This window comes from Hyperolius riggenbachi, chromosome 4 (assembly GCF_040937935.1).
Source record: "Hyperolius riggenbachi isolate aHypRig1 chromosome 4, aHypRig1.pri, whole genome shotgun sequence".
NCBI lineage: Eukaryota > Metazoa > Chordata > Amphibia > Anura > Hyperoliidae > Hyperolius > Hyperolius riggenbachi.
The window spans coordinates 163526514-163539439 of record NC_090649.1 but is presented as its reverse complement, the minus strand read 5'-3'; the positions used below and the strand labels follow the sequence as shown (position 1 = coordinate 163539439).

Genomic DNA, 12926 nt, shown 5'->3' with positions numbered 1-12926 from the left:
GTGAACAATCAGTTCCTGAAGTTGCAATTTTGGAAGCATGAAAAACAGGCACACATAAGGATCTGAGAGACTTTGAAAAGGGTCAGACTACAATGGCTCGATGACTGGGTAAGAACATCACTAAAAAGCAGGTCTTATGGGGTGTTTATAGACTGCACTATTTCCTACCTACCAAACTGGTCCAAGCATGGACAGCCAGTGAACCAGCAATAGAATGATGTGCACCACAGGTAGCCCGTGGGAGGAAAATCTAGCTCATCTGGTGCAGTCCCACGGAAGAGCTACTGCAGCACAAACCGCTGAATAACTTAAAAAGGAATTTAACCTCAGATTGAACTTTATCCCAATCAGTAGCTGATACCCCCTTTCCAGCAAGAACATTTTACCTTTTCTTAAATAGATCACCAGGAGGGTTGTGTGGCTGATATTGTGATGAAACCCCTCCCATAGTGTGATGTCCTGACAGTTTGCTGTCTGTAAACCTCGTTGCATTGTGTGAAGTAATGGCTTTTTCCAACCACCAAGCAAGCAATCTCTCCCTCTATGCATAGAACTCTCAGTAAAGAACATTCCGTACAGATCACCTGACAGAACTAAAGATGTCACCACCAGTGATACATTTCAGAATGCAAAACAGCGAGAAGAAAGATTTCACAAAGGGCAAACACTGACTAAATAATCTATAAATTAAGATTGTAAACAATAAGCAATTTTCTTCATTATGTAATGTTCACTACAGTTCCTCTTTAAAGCCGGCAATTAAATAAAGCTGTCAGAACAAACTGCATTGCAGCCTGCTGTGTACAGGGCTGTGAAGACATTAATCTGTGTAGTTAGTTTAACAGACGACCTGGCAACAAAACTACAGCTGACACCTAGTACTGTGCACCCCAGAGTGATTGCACATATGTTCCACTATAAGGCATAATATTGCATTCCAAAATAAGTCACTGCTCACTGTACTAAATACAATATATTGTTACCTAAATATCTCACAGTTGTGAGATTACCAACAATGAGCTAGAAGTAACATTCTTTAGCAGTATGCTGCAGGGAAAATGTAAATTACAAAAGGGAAAAACAGAACCCCATTTAGTAACAGGCACAGCACCACTCAGATAATTTTGAAAGATTTTTTTGGTACATGATCTTTATTTAACATGATCAAAATAGAATATAAATTCAACACTCAGGGTAATACAATAAATTAAAACAATTTAAAAGAAAATCTGATCATACAATGAACCCAGCTTCAGTAATATACCAAGGAGTGCAATATTAGTGCAAGTATGAGATACACCTTTGAACCTGCATCAAAACAATCACATCTCAAAGTGCTCAGTACTACTAAGCACAGATGCTCTCCTCTCCTTGAGAAAGCGGGGTGAAGCCCGAGGAACTTGTGGGATCTGTCCTGAGGGGATCCTCTGCCTCTCGTCATGCTGTCCTGTTCATCCACTACTTCTTGGGCCAAGTATCTTTTTTGCACTATTGCTCTCTCTGCACTTCATTCCATAGGCTGCTCCTATACTAGTCACCTGACATCAGACTGTTATCAGTTTAGAGGTTTTACTAGCACTGTGGATGTTATTGTCTTTTGCGTATGGATTTGTATTTATGTATGGATTTGCAATGAGCACTTTGTGATGTGACTGTTACACTAATATTGCACTCCTTGGTATGTTACTGAACCTGGGTTCACCCATTTGTGGGCTCTAGTTTTGAGCCTCCAGTGGGAAAATATATATTATAGATTCAACTAGTGGTACTGACCATTCCTTATTGTATTGAGCATTGGGCATATTTATATTATACAGCAAGGCATTGTATGATCAGATTTTCTTTTAAATGATTTTAATTTATTGTATTACTATGAGTATGGAACTTATATTCTATTTTTGATCATGTTAAAATAAGATCATGTACCAATTTTTTTCAAATTATGGTGCTGTTACTAAGGGATTTCTGTTTTCCACTTTTGTATTAATAATCCGAACGTTTGTATAGTGTTTTTTTACTGTTGGACTCAAAGCACTCAAGAGGCCATCTGCCGTGTTAAGGCTCATACACACATCAGACTATAGTCTTTGGAAAATGAAAGATCACAGACCAATCTTACCACCCTTCATGTAGTATGAGAGCCATACCTACACAGTCTTTTCTATGGAGCTGAACTTCCCATCAGACAGAAATCTTTGCAAGATGCTGCACACACAGATGCTGTACAGACACAAAAGATCAGTATCTGCAAAAGATCTGTTCCTGCCAATTGCATTCATAGTCTATGAGATCTGCAGATCATCATACACACCTTGTTTAACTGACATTCATCTGCAGATCAGACAATCATCTGCAGATCTGAAAATCCATCCTGGTGGATCTGATCTGCAGATGAATGTCTGTTAAACAAGGTGTGTATGATGATCTACAGATATCATAGACTATGAATGCATTTTGCAGGAATGGATCTTTTGCAGGAACAGATCTTTTGCAGATACTGATCTTTTGAATGTCTACAGCATCTTTGTGTACAGCATCTTGCAAAGATTTTTGTCTGATGGGGAGTTCAGCTCCATAGAATAGACTGTGTAGGTATGGCTCGTACTACATGGAAGGGGGTAAAATTGGTCTGTGATCTTTCATTTTCCAAAGACTTTGGTCTGATGTGTGCATGAGCCTTTAGGGAGTCTTGCCTTGAACTCCTTGGTACACTATCCAGCTACTACTGCTGGATAAGCTATTTTGACCCAAGCACCCCCAGACCACATGTAAGTGATGAGGACACTCCTCCTTGTTTGGAAAATGTAAATTAAATAGAACACATTTGACCTGGGACTGGAAGTATAAGACCTCTGAGACACCGATCTTATGACACCCCAGGTCACGCAGACCTGCACTCACCTTTTGTCATAGGAGTGTGAACTGGAGTACGCCTCACGTGAGCGAGACCTGGACCTGCGCCCGGATTTCTTACGACTGCGGGTTCGGCTGCTCGATGAGCTACTGGAAGACGAGCGCCTTCGATGTTTCTTCTTTTTGCGAGTCCTGGTTTCCTCCTCAGAATCTGAAGAGCGTCGGCCCATTGTGTGTCTTGAATAAAAACAATATACATAATTTTAATTCAATAAAAAATAGATATCTGTACTTATTTTTAAGAGAAATTCTATGCTCGATCCCACAGCAGTGACTTGCAAGCAGATCCCTCCACTGCCGGACGGGACTCCCTTCATCTTAGCAGCCCCGCTCCTACCTGTGTGCAGCTGCCAGTAGGGTTTGCACCAATGCAGTACCACAATGCCACTGATGCACAGAGAAAAAAAGCCACACACGAATGGCTCCATGCTACTGCGCAAGCGCAGGTCCTACTTTGCGACTGCGTAGTGAGGCCGCACTCGTACACAGAGGGGAGCATGGCCGTGAGCAATATTCAACAATGTTGAATATTTTCCAAGGGTCCCAGCACAGGAGGGGCGTAAGAAGATTGGGGAAGCCTTAAAGTGTACCTGAGACCAAAGAGCTCTCACCTTTTATACTTACCTTGGGCTTCCTCCAGCACCCTCGATGCTGCTCGGTCCCTTGTCATCTCCCTGGGCTGCTCCTGTCACCTGCTGGATGGCTCGGTACTCTGCCCGAGTTGCGCATGCATAGCCCGGTACTACTGCGCAGAAGCAGAACACGCTCGTCTGCAGGAGCGTGCGAGGCTGGGCTGCACATGAGCAACGAAGCGCGACTTGAGCAGAGTACTGGGCCGCCCAGTGAGAGACAGGAGCGGCCCGGGTAGACGGCAAGACAACAAGCAACCTTAACCTGCTGAGCGGTCTGGACGAGCTCAGCTCGTCCAACACCGCCAGAGGCTGCCGCTCAGGCCCTGCTGGGCCGATTTTCGTCAAATAAAAAGCAGCACACGCAGCCGGCACTTTGCCAGCCGCGTGTGCTGCCTGATCGCCGCCGCTCTGCGGCGATCCGCCGCGAGCAGCGGCGAAAGAGGGTCCCCCCAGCCGCCTGAGCCCAGCGTAGCCGGAACAAAAAGTTCCGGCCAGCGCTAAGGGCTGGATCGGAGGCGGCTGACGTCAGGACGTCGGCTGACGTCGATGACGTCACTCCGCTCGTCGCTATGGCGACGATGTAAGCAACACAAGGAAGGCCGCTCATTGCGGCCTTCCTTGTTTATTCTGGGCGCCGGAGGCGATCGGAAGAACGCCTCCGGAGCGCCCTCTAGTGGGCTTTCATGCAGCCAACTTTCAGTTGGCTGCATGAAATAGTTTTTTTTTTATTTAAAAAAAACCCTCCCGCAGCCACCCTGGCGATTTAATCAGAACGCCAGGGTGGTTAAGGGGGCTGGAGGAAGCCCCAGGTAAGTATAAAATCTGAAAATTATTTGGTCTCAGGTTTCCTTTAAACTCCCTAGCGGTATTGATGGTTATACACATCAATACTCTCCTGCACTGTATACTAGCCCCTTGCTTGACACATTTTGGAAAGTTACAAGAAAAAAAAAAAAAGGTTATGAAAATTAATTATATCACTTTTTGCACAGAGATCCTAGGGAAATTGAATGCCAGGGAGGTTAATAGTGAGGTTTTCAGTACAATGAATGTATGCCTCACTTACGTGGTGAAGGAACACGTCTGTTAGCGCACTGCTTGCAGTGTGTTACTGCGTCTGGACCCTCTGCACCGCAATTAATGTGAAAGCCCCATAAGGCTATCTTTGCTTCTGCAACAGGATGCAGTGTTTTTGTGCGGCGCAGCATGGTAAGTGTAAAAGGACCCTAAATCTCCAAATCTGATTTGTTCTGTGCAATGATCTAGTTCTGCTCAGAGAGTTTCCTCAAGAAAAACTGCCTAAATATTGCATTTTCCTTTGACCTACCACTGACTTAATTATTTCTACTAGAAACATTGTAGAATGATTGTGTTATAAGCACATAAAAACAAATGAGTGCACCCCAAATAAGGTTTGCCATTATTCCTTGAGCACCATGTATTCTTCTCAATTAAACTGGACATTCTCTTTAAGGTTTTATAAAGTGACCTATGGGCAGCAGTCTGCTATCAGTGGACTATGCAGACATGGTTTCGCTTTTGATGTAGGAATTCCACATACTCTCATCATTCTAGTCAATTTGATACAAATGCTGGAGACAAAGGAAGCTGCCTGGCTTCAATAAACACAATATTTCCATATCAAACCAGCTCAGAAAAAGCAAACATATTTCCTTGCAGAGGAAAACAACAGAAGGCTGATCAGTTAAAACTATATTTTGACTTCAGGTCGACTTTAAAGTGTGCCTGTACTCCGGAATGCCATTGTAGACAAAAGCCATGTCTAAGCTCCCCTGATAAACACAGTTTAACACTTACCTTTTGTTTACATAGCCTCAATAAACTTCAACAGAAATGTGTCTCTTTAAAGGATACCCAAAGTGACATGTGACACGATGAGATAGACATGTGTATGTACAGTGCCTAGCACACAAATAACTATGGTGAGTTCCTTTTTTTCTTTCTCTGCCTGAAAGAGTTAAATATCAGGTATGTAAGTGGCTGACTCAGCCCTGACTCAGAAAGGAAGTGACCACCGTGTGACCCTCACTGATACGAAATTCCAACTATAAAACACTTTACTAGCAGAAAATGGCTTCTGAGAGCAAGAAAGAGATAAAAATGGGAATTTCTTATCAGTGAGGGTCACACTGTAGTCACTTTGTGTCTGAGTCAGGACTGAGTCAGCCACTTACATACCTGATATTTAACTCTTTCAGGCAGAGAAAGAAAAAAAGGAACACAGCATAGTTATTTGTGTGCTAGGTACTGTACATACACATGACTATCTCATCATGTCACTTCGGGTATCCTTTAGGGCTGTGTTCCCACTTGTGCCAGAGAACGGATATTTTTGTCCATTCTCCGCTCATTGTTAAATGGACAGTGAACGGCTCCTACTTTCTAAATAGGTGCGTTCACATTTGTCAATCTGCTGCAGTAACCAGACCGCACGTCTGTGCAGTCTGTGATAATCACAGCAAGGCAGAACATTTTCATATGCAAATTTTCTGCAGAAAAATAAATGGCCTATAGGATCGTTCCCATTTGAGGGGATAGAGTGTGATTTCCCACATGCAAATTCAGATCAGAACCACTATCGCAGAAATCACTAAATTTTAAATACATGTAAAAACATACAATTAAAGAGAACTTGTACTGAAAAAAAGGGCCTTTGTGAGGTAGTTACCTCGGGAGGGGGAAGCCTCTGGATCCGATTGAGGCTTCCCCAGTCCTCCTCTGTCCCATGGTGGTCTTTCTAGGCCGCTCTGAATTGAGGCCAAGTAGATATTTACCTTCCCCGGCTCCAGTGCAGGCGCAGTAGCAGCTCTCGGGTTGGATCAGGCGGAACCAGCACATCCCGATCAGGTCCACTCTATTGCGATCGGCTATTTCTGCCTGATCCGAGCTGAGAGCCGCTACTGCGCCTGCGCCAAGGAAGGTAAATATTGCAGGTGCTTCTGCACCTGCGCAACAGCCTGACAATATATTGGATGTGGAATCGGAGGGCCCTAGAGAGACCACCGTGGGACTGAGGAGGACAGGGGGAGCCTCAATCGGATCCAGAAGCTTCCGCCTCTCAAGGTAAGTACCCCCCAGGGGCCCTTTTTTCAGTACAGGTTCTCTTTAAATACTATGTGCACAAGCTAAGCGACAAACTACACAGCATGTCTACATTCAAAAACGATAAAGTTGTTCAAAAGACTTGTACACACATTCCAACCTGAATGACAGTTGGTCAGATTAATCCACCATTTGGATCTGGCAAAGAACCTGTTATCAGTTGGTCATCTGGTTGTTTGCCAGCCGTACACACCCAACTTATCTTCCAACAGACAAGTTTGGAACATAGTTGGACAGATTGTTGGTAGGTGTGTATGAGCCTTTAGATGTATTCTCAGAGTCTTTAAGATGTCAACAACACTTGTCTGTCTGTTTGACCCTTCTGTGACCTTCTGATGTAAACAAGCTTTTAGTAGGGAAGCCACATAAGCAGATATAACCCTTTAGCCCCTGCACAAATTCCAAGACACAAGATCGCACCCTAACAATGCAGACAGCAATTTCTTCAACTCTTTAGGGTGTGTTTGCACCAATCATGTTGTGTTATAATGCAACACATTACGCATGTTCACATCTCCACATTGCATTGAAGCACATTAGCCTAACGCAAAGTCCCGGTTTGTACAACCTCTCCAGACACAACAAGGAAAACAGACATGACATCAGTAGTAAAGATTATGCTACCACAGACCCCACAATTACACATATGTACACAGCAGATTGTATATTATATCATGCTGTGACCGCCCACGTTTAGATCATGCTGTGACCGCCTACGTTTCCTAAATAGCAGAGTGCGGATCAAGCTTGAAGCACACCCGACGTGAGAGGAATATGGAGATTGGCATAATTATATACTTTTGAGGCTACATTCACAGTGGAACATTGCGGAGCTGCGTTATAAACTCTTATAACATAGCTTACCGCACTGCAATGATAAGCTAATGTCACACTGTTCACAGTGCGACATTAGCGTCGCAATGTAACGTGTAGTGTTATGGTAATGCACTGCTGCTCTTTACGCACGCGTTACCAGTAGGGATGGCCCTGTCTAGGAGAACTTATGGAGAAGCAGGTGATCAGTTTGATCAGCTGATAGATTTGTAAGGCTCTGATTTGCTGGTCATGATCATGTGCTAGACCAGGAAGTCATCACAGCAAATCAGAACCTTACAAATCTATCAGCTGACCAAACTGATCACATGCTTCTCCATGAGTTCTCCTAGGCTGGGCCATCCCTAGTTACCTGGTACAGGAAAGCATAATTTTCATTGCCTGTATTGCTTTACTGTACCTACTATATGTGACGATAATGCATTGTTTTGTAATGCTGCGTTGCGACTTTAACGTTACATTACACTGCAACGTCTCACTGTGAATAAGCCCTAAATAGCGCAAATTGTCTGTCTGTTTCAACGATTTCTTACCTCTAAAACCTGGTACACACATCCAACTTTGAATGAGCAATATTACTACTTCCATGTAAAATGAGAGCTTACCTACATAATTATTATTATTGATTTAGAAAGCACCAACATAATACGTGGCGCGGAATCTCATCATAGTATTCAGAATCTGTTAGCCCTCATACTAGATGGAAGTGGTAAAATCAGCCAGAGACTGGCAAATCAAAATTGAATGTGTGTACTAAGCTTAATACTTTTAGCAATAGACCATGACAAAGCATGCAGATCAGGTACTCTGACTGAAATCTGACTAGACTAGCTGCATGCTTGTTTCAGGTGTGCGATTCAGACATTACTGATGCTTAACCTCCCCGGCGTTCTATTGAGATCGCCAGGGAGGCTGCGGGAGGGTTTTTTTTCAATTAAAAAAAAACTATTTCATGCAGCCAACTGAAAGTTGGCTGCATGAAAGCCCACTAGAGGGCGCTCCGGAGGCGTTCTTCCGATCGCCTCCGGCGCCCAGAACAAACAAGGAAGGCCGCAATGAGCAGCCTTCCTTGTTTGGCTTTCCTCGTCGCCATGGCGACGAGCGGAGTGACGTCATGGACGTCAGCCGCCTCCGATCCAGCCCTTAGCGCTGGCCGGAACTGATTGGTCTGGATGCGCAGGGCTCGGGCGGCTGGGGGGACCCTCTTTCGCCGCTGCTCGATCAGGCAGCACACGCGGCTGGCAAAGTGCCGGCTGCGTGTGCTGCTTTTTATTTGAAGCAAATCGGCCCAGCAGGGCCTGAGCGGCAGCCTCCGGCGGTGATGGACGAGCTGAGCTCGTCCATACCGCTCAGGAGGTTAAAAGATAGAAGCCACCATATACCTCTCACTTCATGTAACCTGGTTTGCATTAACTTTTTTTGAACCAGTGATTTACCTGAGTTCACTTTAAAGCCGCATCTACACGCGTAGATGCGGCCGCGATGTTCCTTATCAATCGAGCCGATGATGCGGCTCGATTGATAAGATCCGACAGGACGGATCTCTCCACCGCCAATTCCCTGCTCGCTCCCCGGGAGGGGACAATGGCAGAGAATCGAGCGGAAAATAAGCGGCGCCGGCGAGGACAAGCGAGGAATCGAATGCGGCGCACGCGCGGCGAGCGGGGAGGCGGAAGAGTCAAGCCGCCAGATCGCAGCCTCATCTACCCATGTAGATGAGGCTTATCTTTTCTCAGGAGTTTTCTCCAAGGAGATATTTTTAAACCTTACAAATAAAATACCTTGAAAACTCCCAGCATGTACGAAAATATCCAAAATACGTTTATTATTTTTGACCTACTTTTTAGTAACTTTTCAATTGCTATGTGCATAAAGTGGACCTGAGTTTTTGCACAGGACAGAAGGAAAACAGAGAGACAGGCACCCTATATGTATTTAGAGAGCTTAGTCTGTCTAATTCCCCCCTCATCTGGTGTCTAATCACCACTGTAATATGATCTCTCAGCTGTGTCAGCTGGCTGCCACTGCAGATACGCTCATTTGAAAGCACAGGATGTTAATAGGTCTGCTTCCACGAAAGCAGAAAGTAGACACACTGCAAATTTTTTGCAGGATTTGTATTAGCTGCAACAAATAAATGTTTTTCTTTAAAGGCGATGATGCTGTTGCGTATCGTTTACAGCAGAGAGGAAGTTCGGAATTAAGGTTCGCTTTAGGCTGCTTTCACAGTGAGACGCTACAGGCGCACGTTAAAGCAGCCTGTAACGCAGCCCAACGCACAGCAATGAAAAATCAATGGGCTGTTCACAGTGCCCACGTTGCGTTACATTGTAACGCTACACGCTTTAGACTATTTGCACATGCTCAGTAATGTTGGAGGAGGAGGGGAGAGTCCACTATTGCAGCCAGCCACATGGCTAGTTAATATTCACTGCACTGTGTGACGTGCAGTGTTTACTTCCTGGAGCGGCCGCTTTGTGCAGCGATTGGCTGGCGGAACAACGTGGTCCGCATGCATCAAAAAGTATGCATCACGGACGCGTCAAGAGCCGCCTAACGCAGCTCAATCTGATGTCCAACTTCAAAACCACCATGCATTGCGTTAGGGGCACGTTATGCGATCTTAATGTTGCATCTAATGCAACGTCTTGGTGGGAAAGAGGCCTTAATCTGTACCTGAGACAGGTTTGCATAGAAGAAATCATACTTACCTGGGGCTTCCTCCAGTCCCATGTAGTTGGTGGGCTCCATCACTGTCCTCTTGGGTGGCTCCGTTTGTCTTCAAACCCGTAGAAAGGCTTTAGTTGCACCAGTCAGGCTTGCAGGCTGCTCCGTCACCTAAGGGCCCTTTCACGCTGTGTAAGTTGCATTGCGTTCAAACTACAACAAAGAGCGAAAAAAGGCACACTGTGCAGTAGCATTTGCGACCACAGAGTGATACAATGAAAATATACCTCACTGCCACTGTAAACACAGGCATTACCCTGTTATCGCAAAGCATGCATTGGGAACCGCCGCACCATATTAGATGTAAAACCCCCATAGGAATAACATGGTATCACGTTGTGATGCAAATATATTGTCCATTGCAACCCATGGGGCTTGATTCACAAAGCGGTGATAACTCAGTTATCACGCCTAAAAGACTTTAGGCGTGATAAGCGGTGCAAAGCTGAGTTATCACCGATTTGTGCTGCTCTTCGCGCGAAGCTCCCGCGCGCAAAGTTTTGCGCGCGCAAAGTCCCATAGGGCTCAATGGACGCTGCGCGCGAAGCAGGGCACACTGCGCGCGCAGCGCGGTGCGCTACGCGCGCAAAACTTTGCGCGCGGGAGATCGCGCGAGTTTCTTCTTATCACTCCTAAACTGAGTTTAGGCGTGATAAAGGGCTTTTCACAGGCGTGCAAACACTTTGCACCGCTTTGTGAATCAAGCCCCAAGTGTGCAAGGTGTGGATATTTCATTTATTATACTGTGATAAACACTAGGAAGATTTATCAGAACCAGTGGAAGTGAAAATGGACTGGAAATTGTGCAAAACAGGTGCAAAGTGCAGAACAGCTACTCAGAGCAACCAATACAATCCTGCACTGGGCATCTGCCCCACTTTAGCAGCAGTTTTGCACTACTATTCATGCACTGGTGTTGATACATCTCCCACAGTGACAGTCTAGTAAGCTGACATTCTGTCTCCCTAGGTTCTCATCATATACACTTGTACAGACAGCAGTCAGGGCTGGGTTTAGTTCAGTGTTAGAGTATAGTCTGTGGCCAGGTCTTCTTACACCCAGCTGTTTTCCCCATGCGCAGGTTAGGGGTACTATGCAGCCCACAGGCCCAGAAGCCAGATCACTTCTCCCCATCACAACACTACAGGCCTGCTAAAGATGGCCGAGGCCTCCGCTTCCCAGCTGCGAGCCCAGAGCCTGTCACAGGTCACTGAGAGGACACCAGAATAGACAGACTACCAGCACACAGACCCCAGTCCCCCACTCACCCCAACCTGCAGCTCCACCGGCTCCGGCTACCTGGCCCACGCTGGAAACATACAGTCAGACCAGAGCAGTCGAGCGCTCTCCTCTGCAGACACAGGCAAGCGCCAGCCGAGTAATCGATGCGAGTCGCTTGCAGAGACAGGTCACACAATAGATCTCAGTGCAGAGCAGCTCTCCCTGTTCTAAGCAACTGTCTGCTGCTCACTCCGGATACTCTGCAGATCATAACTGACACTGTAGCAAAATATAACACTCATACTATTTCCAGGATACATAAACAAGGAATATGTATCTATTCAGTGTACATTGACTTCAGTGCGTTCTGTGTGTGACTGTAGATATATACTAATGATAGAGATGTAGATAGATAGATAGATAGATAGATAGATAGATAGATAGATAGATAGATAGATAGATAGATAGATAGATAGATAGATAGATAGATAGATAGATAGATAGATAGATAGATAGATAGATAGATAGATAGATAGACTGATGTGCAAGAAACGTGAGAATGGGGCAAGATAACTGAAGAAGTGGTAAGAATTGTCAGGATCCAGATGTGAGGAGGTGGAAACCTGTCCAATGACCTTATAGCTGTAACTGACGCTAAACGAGAGATCCCAGAGGCTGACCCAGGAGACTGGATCCCTGTGTAGTGACACGTCTGTTCATCAATTACATTTTATGTCACAATAAAAAAAAATGGTCCTCAGAAAGTGCATATATGTCACCTAAAACGCATACGTAGAAATACTCTTTCTTGCATGTTTTATCTACAACGACATGCTTTATGTTTTCTCTGTATTGCTTATATACTTTCCTATGCTTCATACAAAAACGTAATGGAAGAGAAAGGCAATATTAGATGGTTACACTGGTTGTGTTTTATACACTAGTGCCTTTATTGCTTGTTCTATTAACAGCTCTGATAATCACCTTCTGCCTCATTATTATTGTATGCTTATTGTATGAGTGTCCAGTAATAAGTTTTGGAAATACAGAACCACTGGGGTTTTTGATAGAGGGCCAAAAGGAACCAAAGCTCCCCTCACTGAAAAGGGTATGCCAGCTTTTGAAATATTGCCTTCCAGAAAACAGCATTTTATGTGCATACGTGCATTTATTACACCACTCTGTCATATGTATTATTTGCTATTATTGTTTTTATTATTGTTGCTGCTATTTTTCACTACGTTACAGGTGGTACACATTCATATACTGTATGTTGTGTATAAAAAGAGTACTTAGTGTATCAGACATAATTCTGTCACTGCCTCTATACAATAAGTGACATAACCCTTGCATTTGTATCAGATATAATTATATCACTGCCTCTGTACATTCAGTGACATAACCCTTGCATTACACGTTGGTAATTTTACATGATCCCTAAAGTGTAAAATGGAGATAATCGTGCCATTACCATAG

The 12926-nt window shown here is 44.6% G+C and overlaps 1 protein-coding gene across 1 annotated transcript in view; it reads right to left on the bottom strand.

Annotated features, from left to right (window-relative positions):
- Positions 1-11606, bottom strand: part of RSRC1 (arginine and serine rich coiled-coil 1) — a 370688-nt gene extending 359082 nt beyond the window's left edge. Inside the window, exons 1-2 of the mRNA XM_068279276.1 lie at positions 11498-11606; positions 2902-3090 (exon numbers count right to left, since the gene is read on the bottom strand). Of these exons, the coding sequence (XP_068135377.1) occupies positions 2902-3083 (182 nt within the window). The 5' untranslated portion in view covers positions 3084-3090; positions 11498-11606. The remainder of the gene's footprint in view (positions 1-2901; positions 3091-11497) is intronic.
- Positions 11607-12926: the final 1320 nt, after the last annotated feature.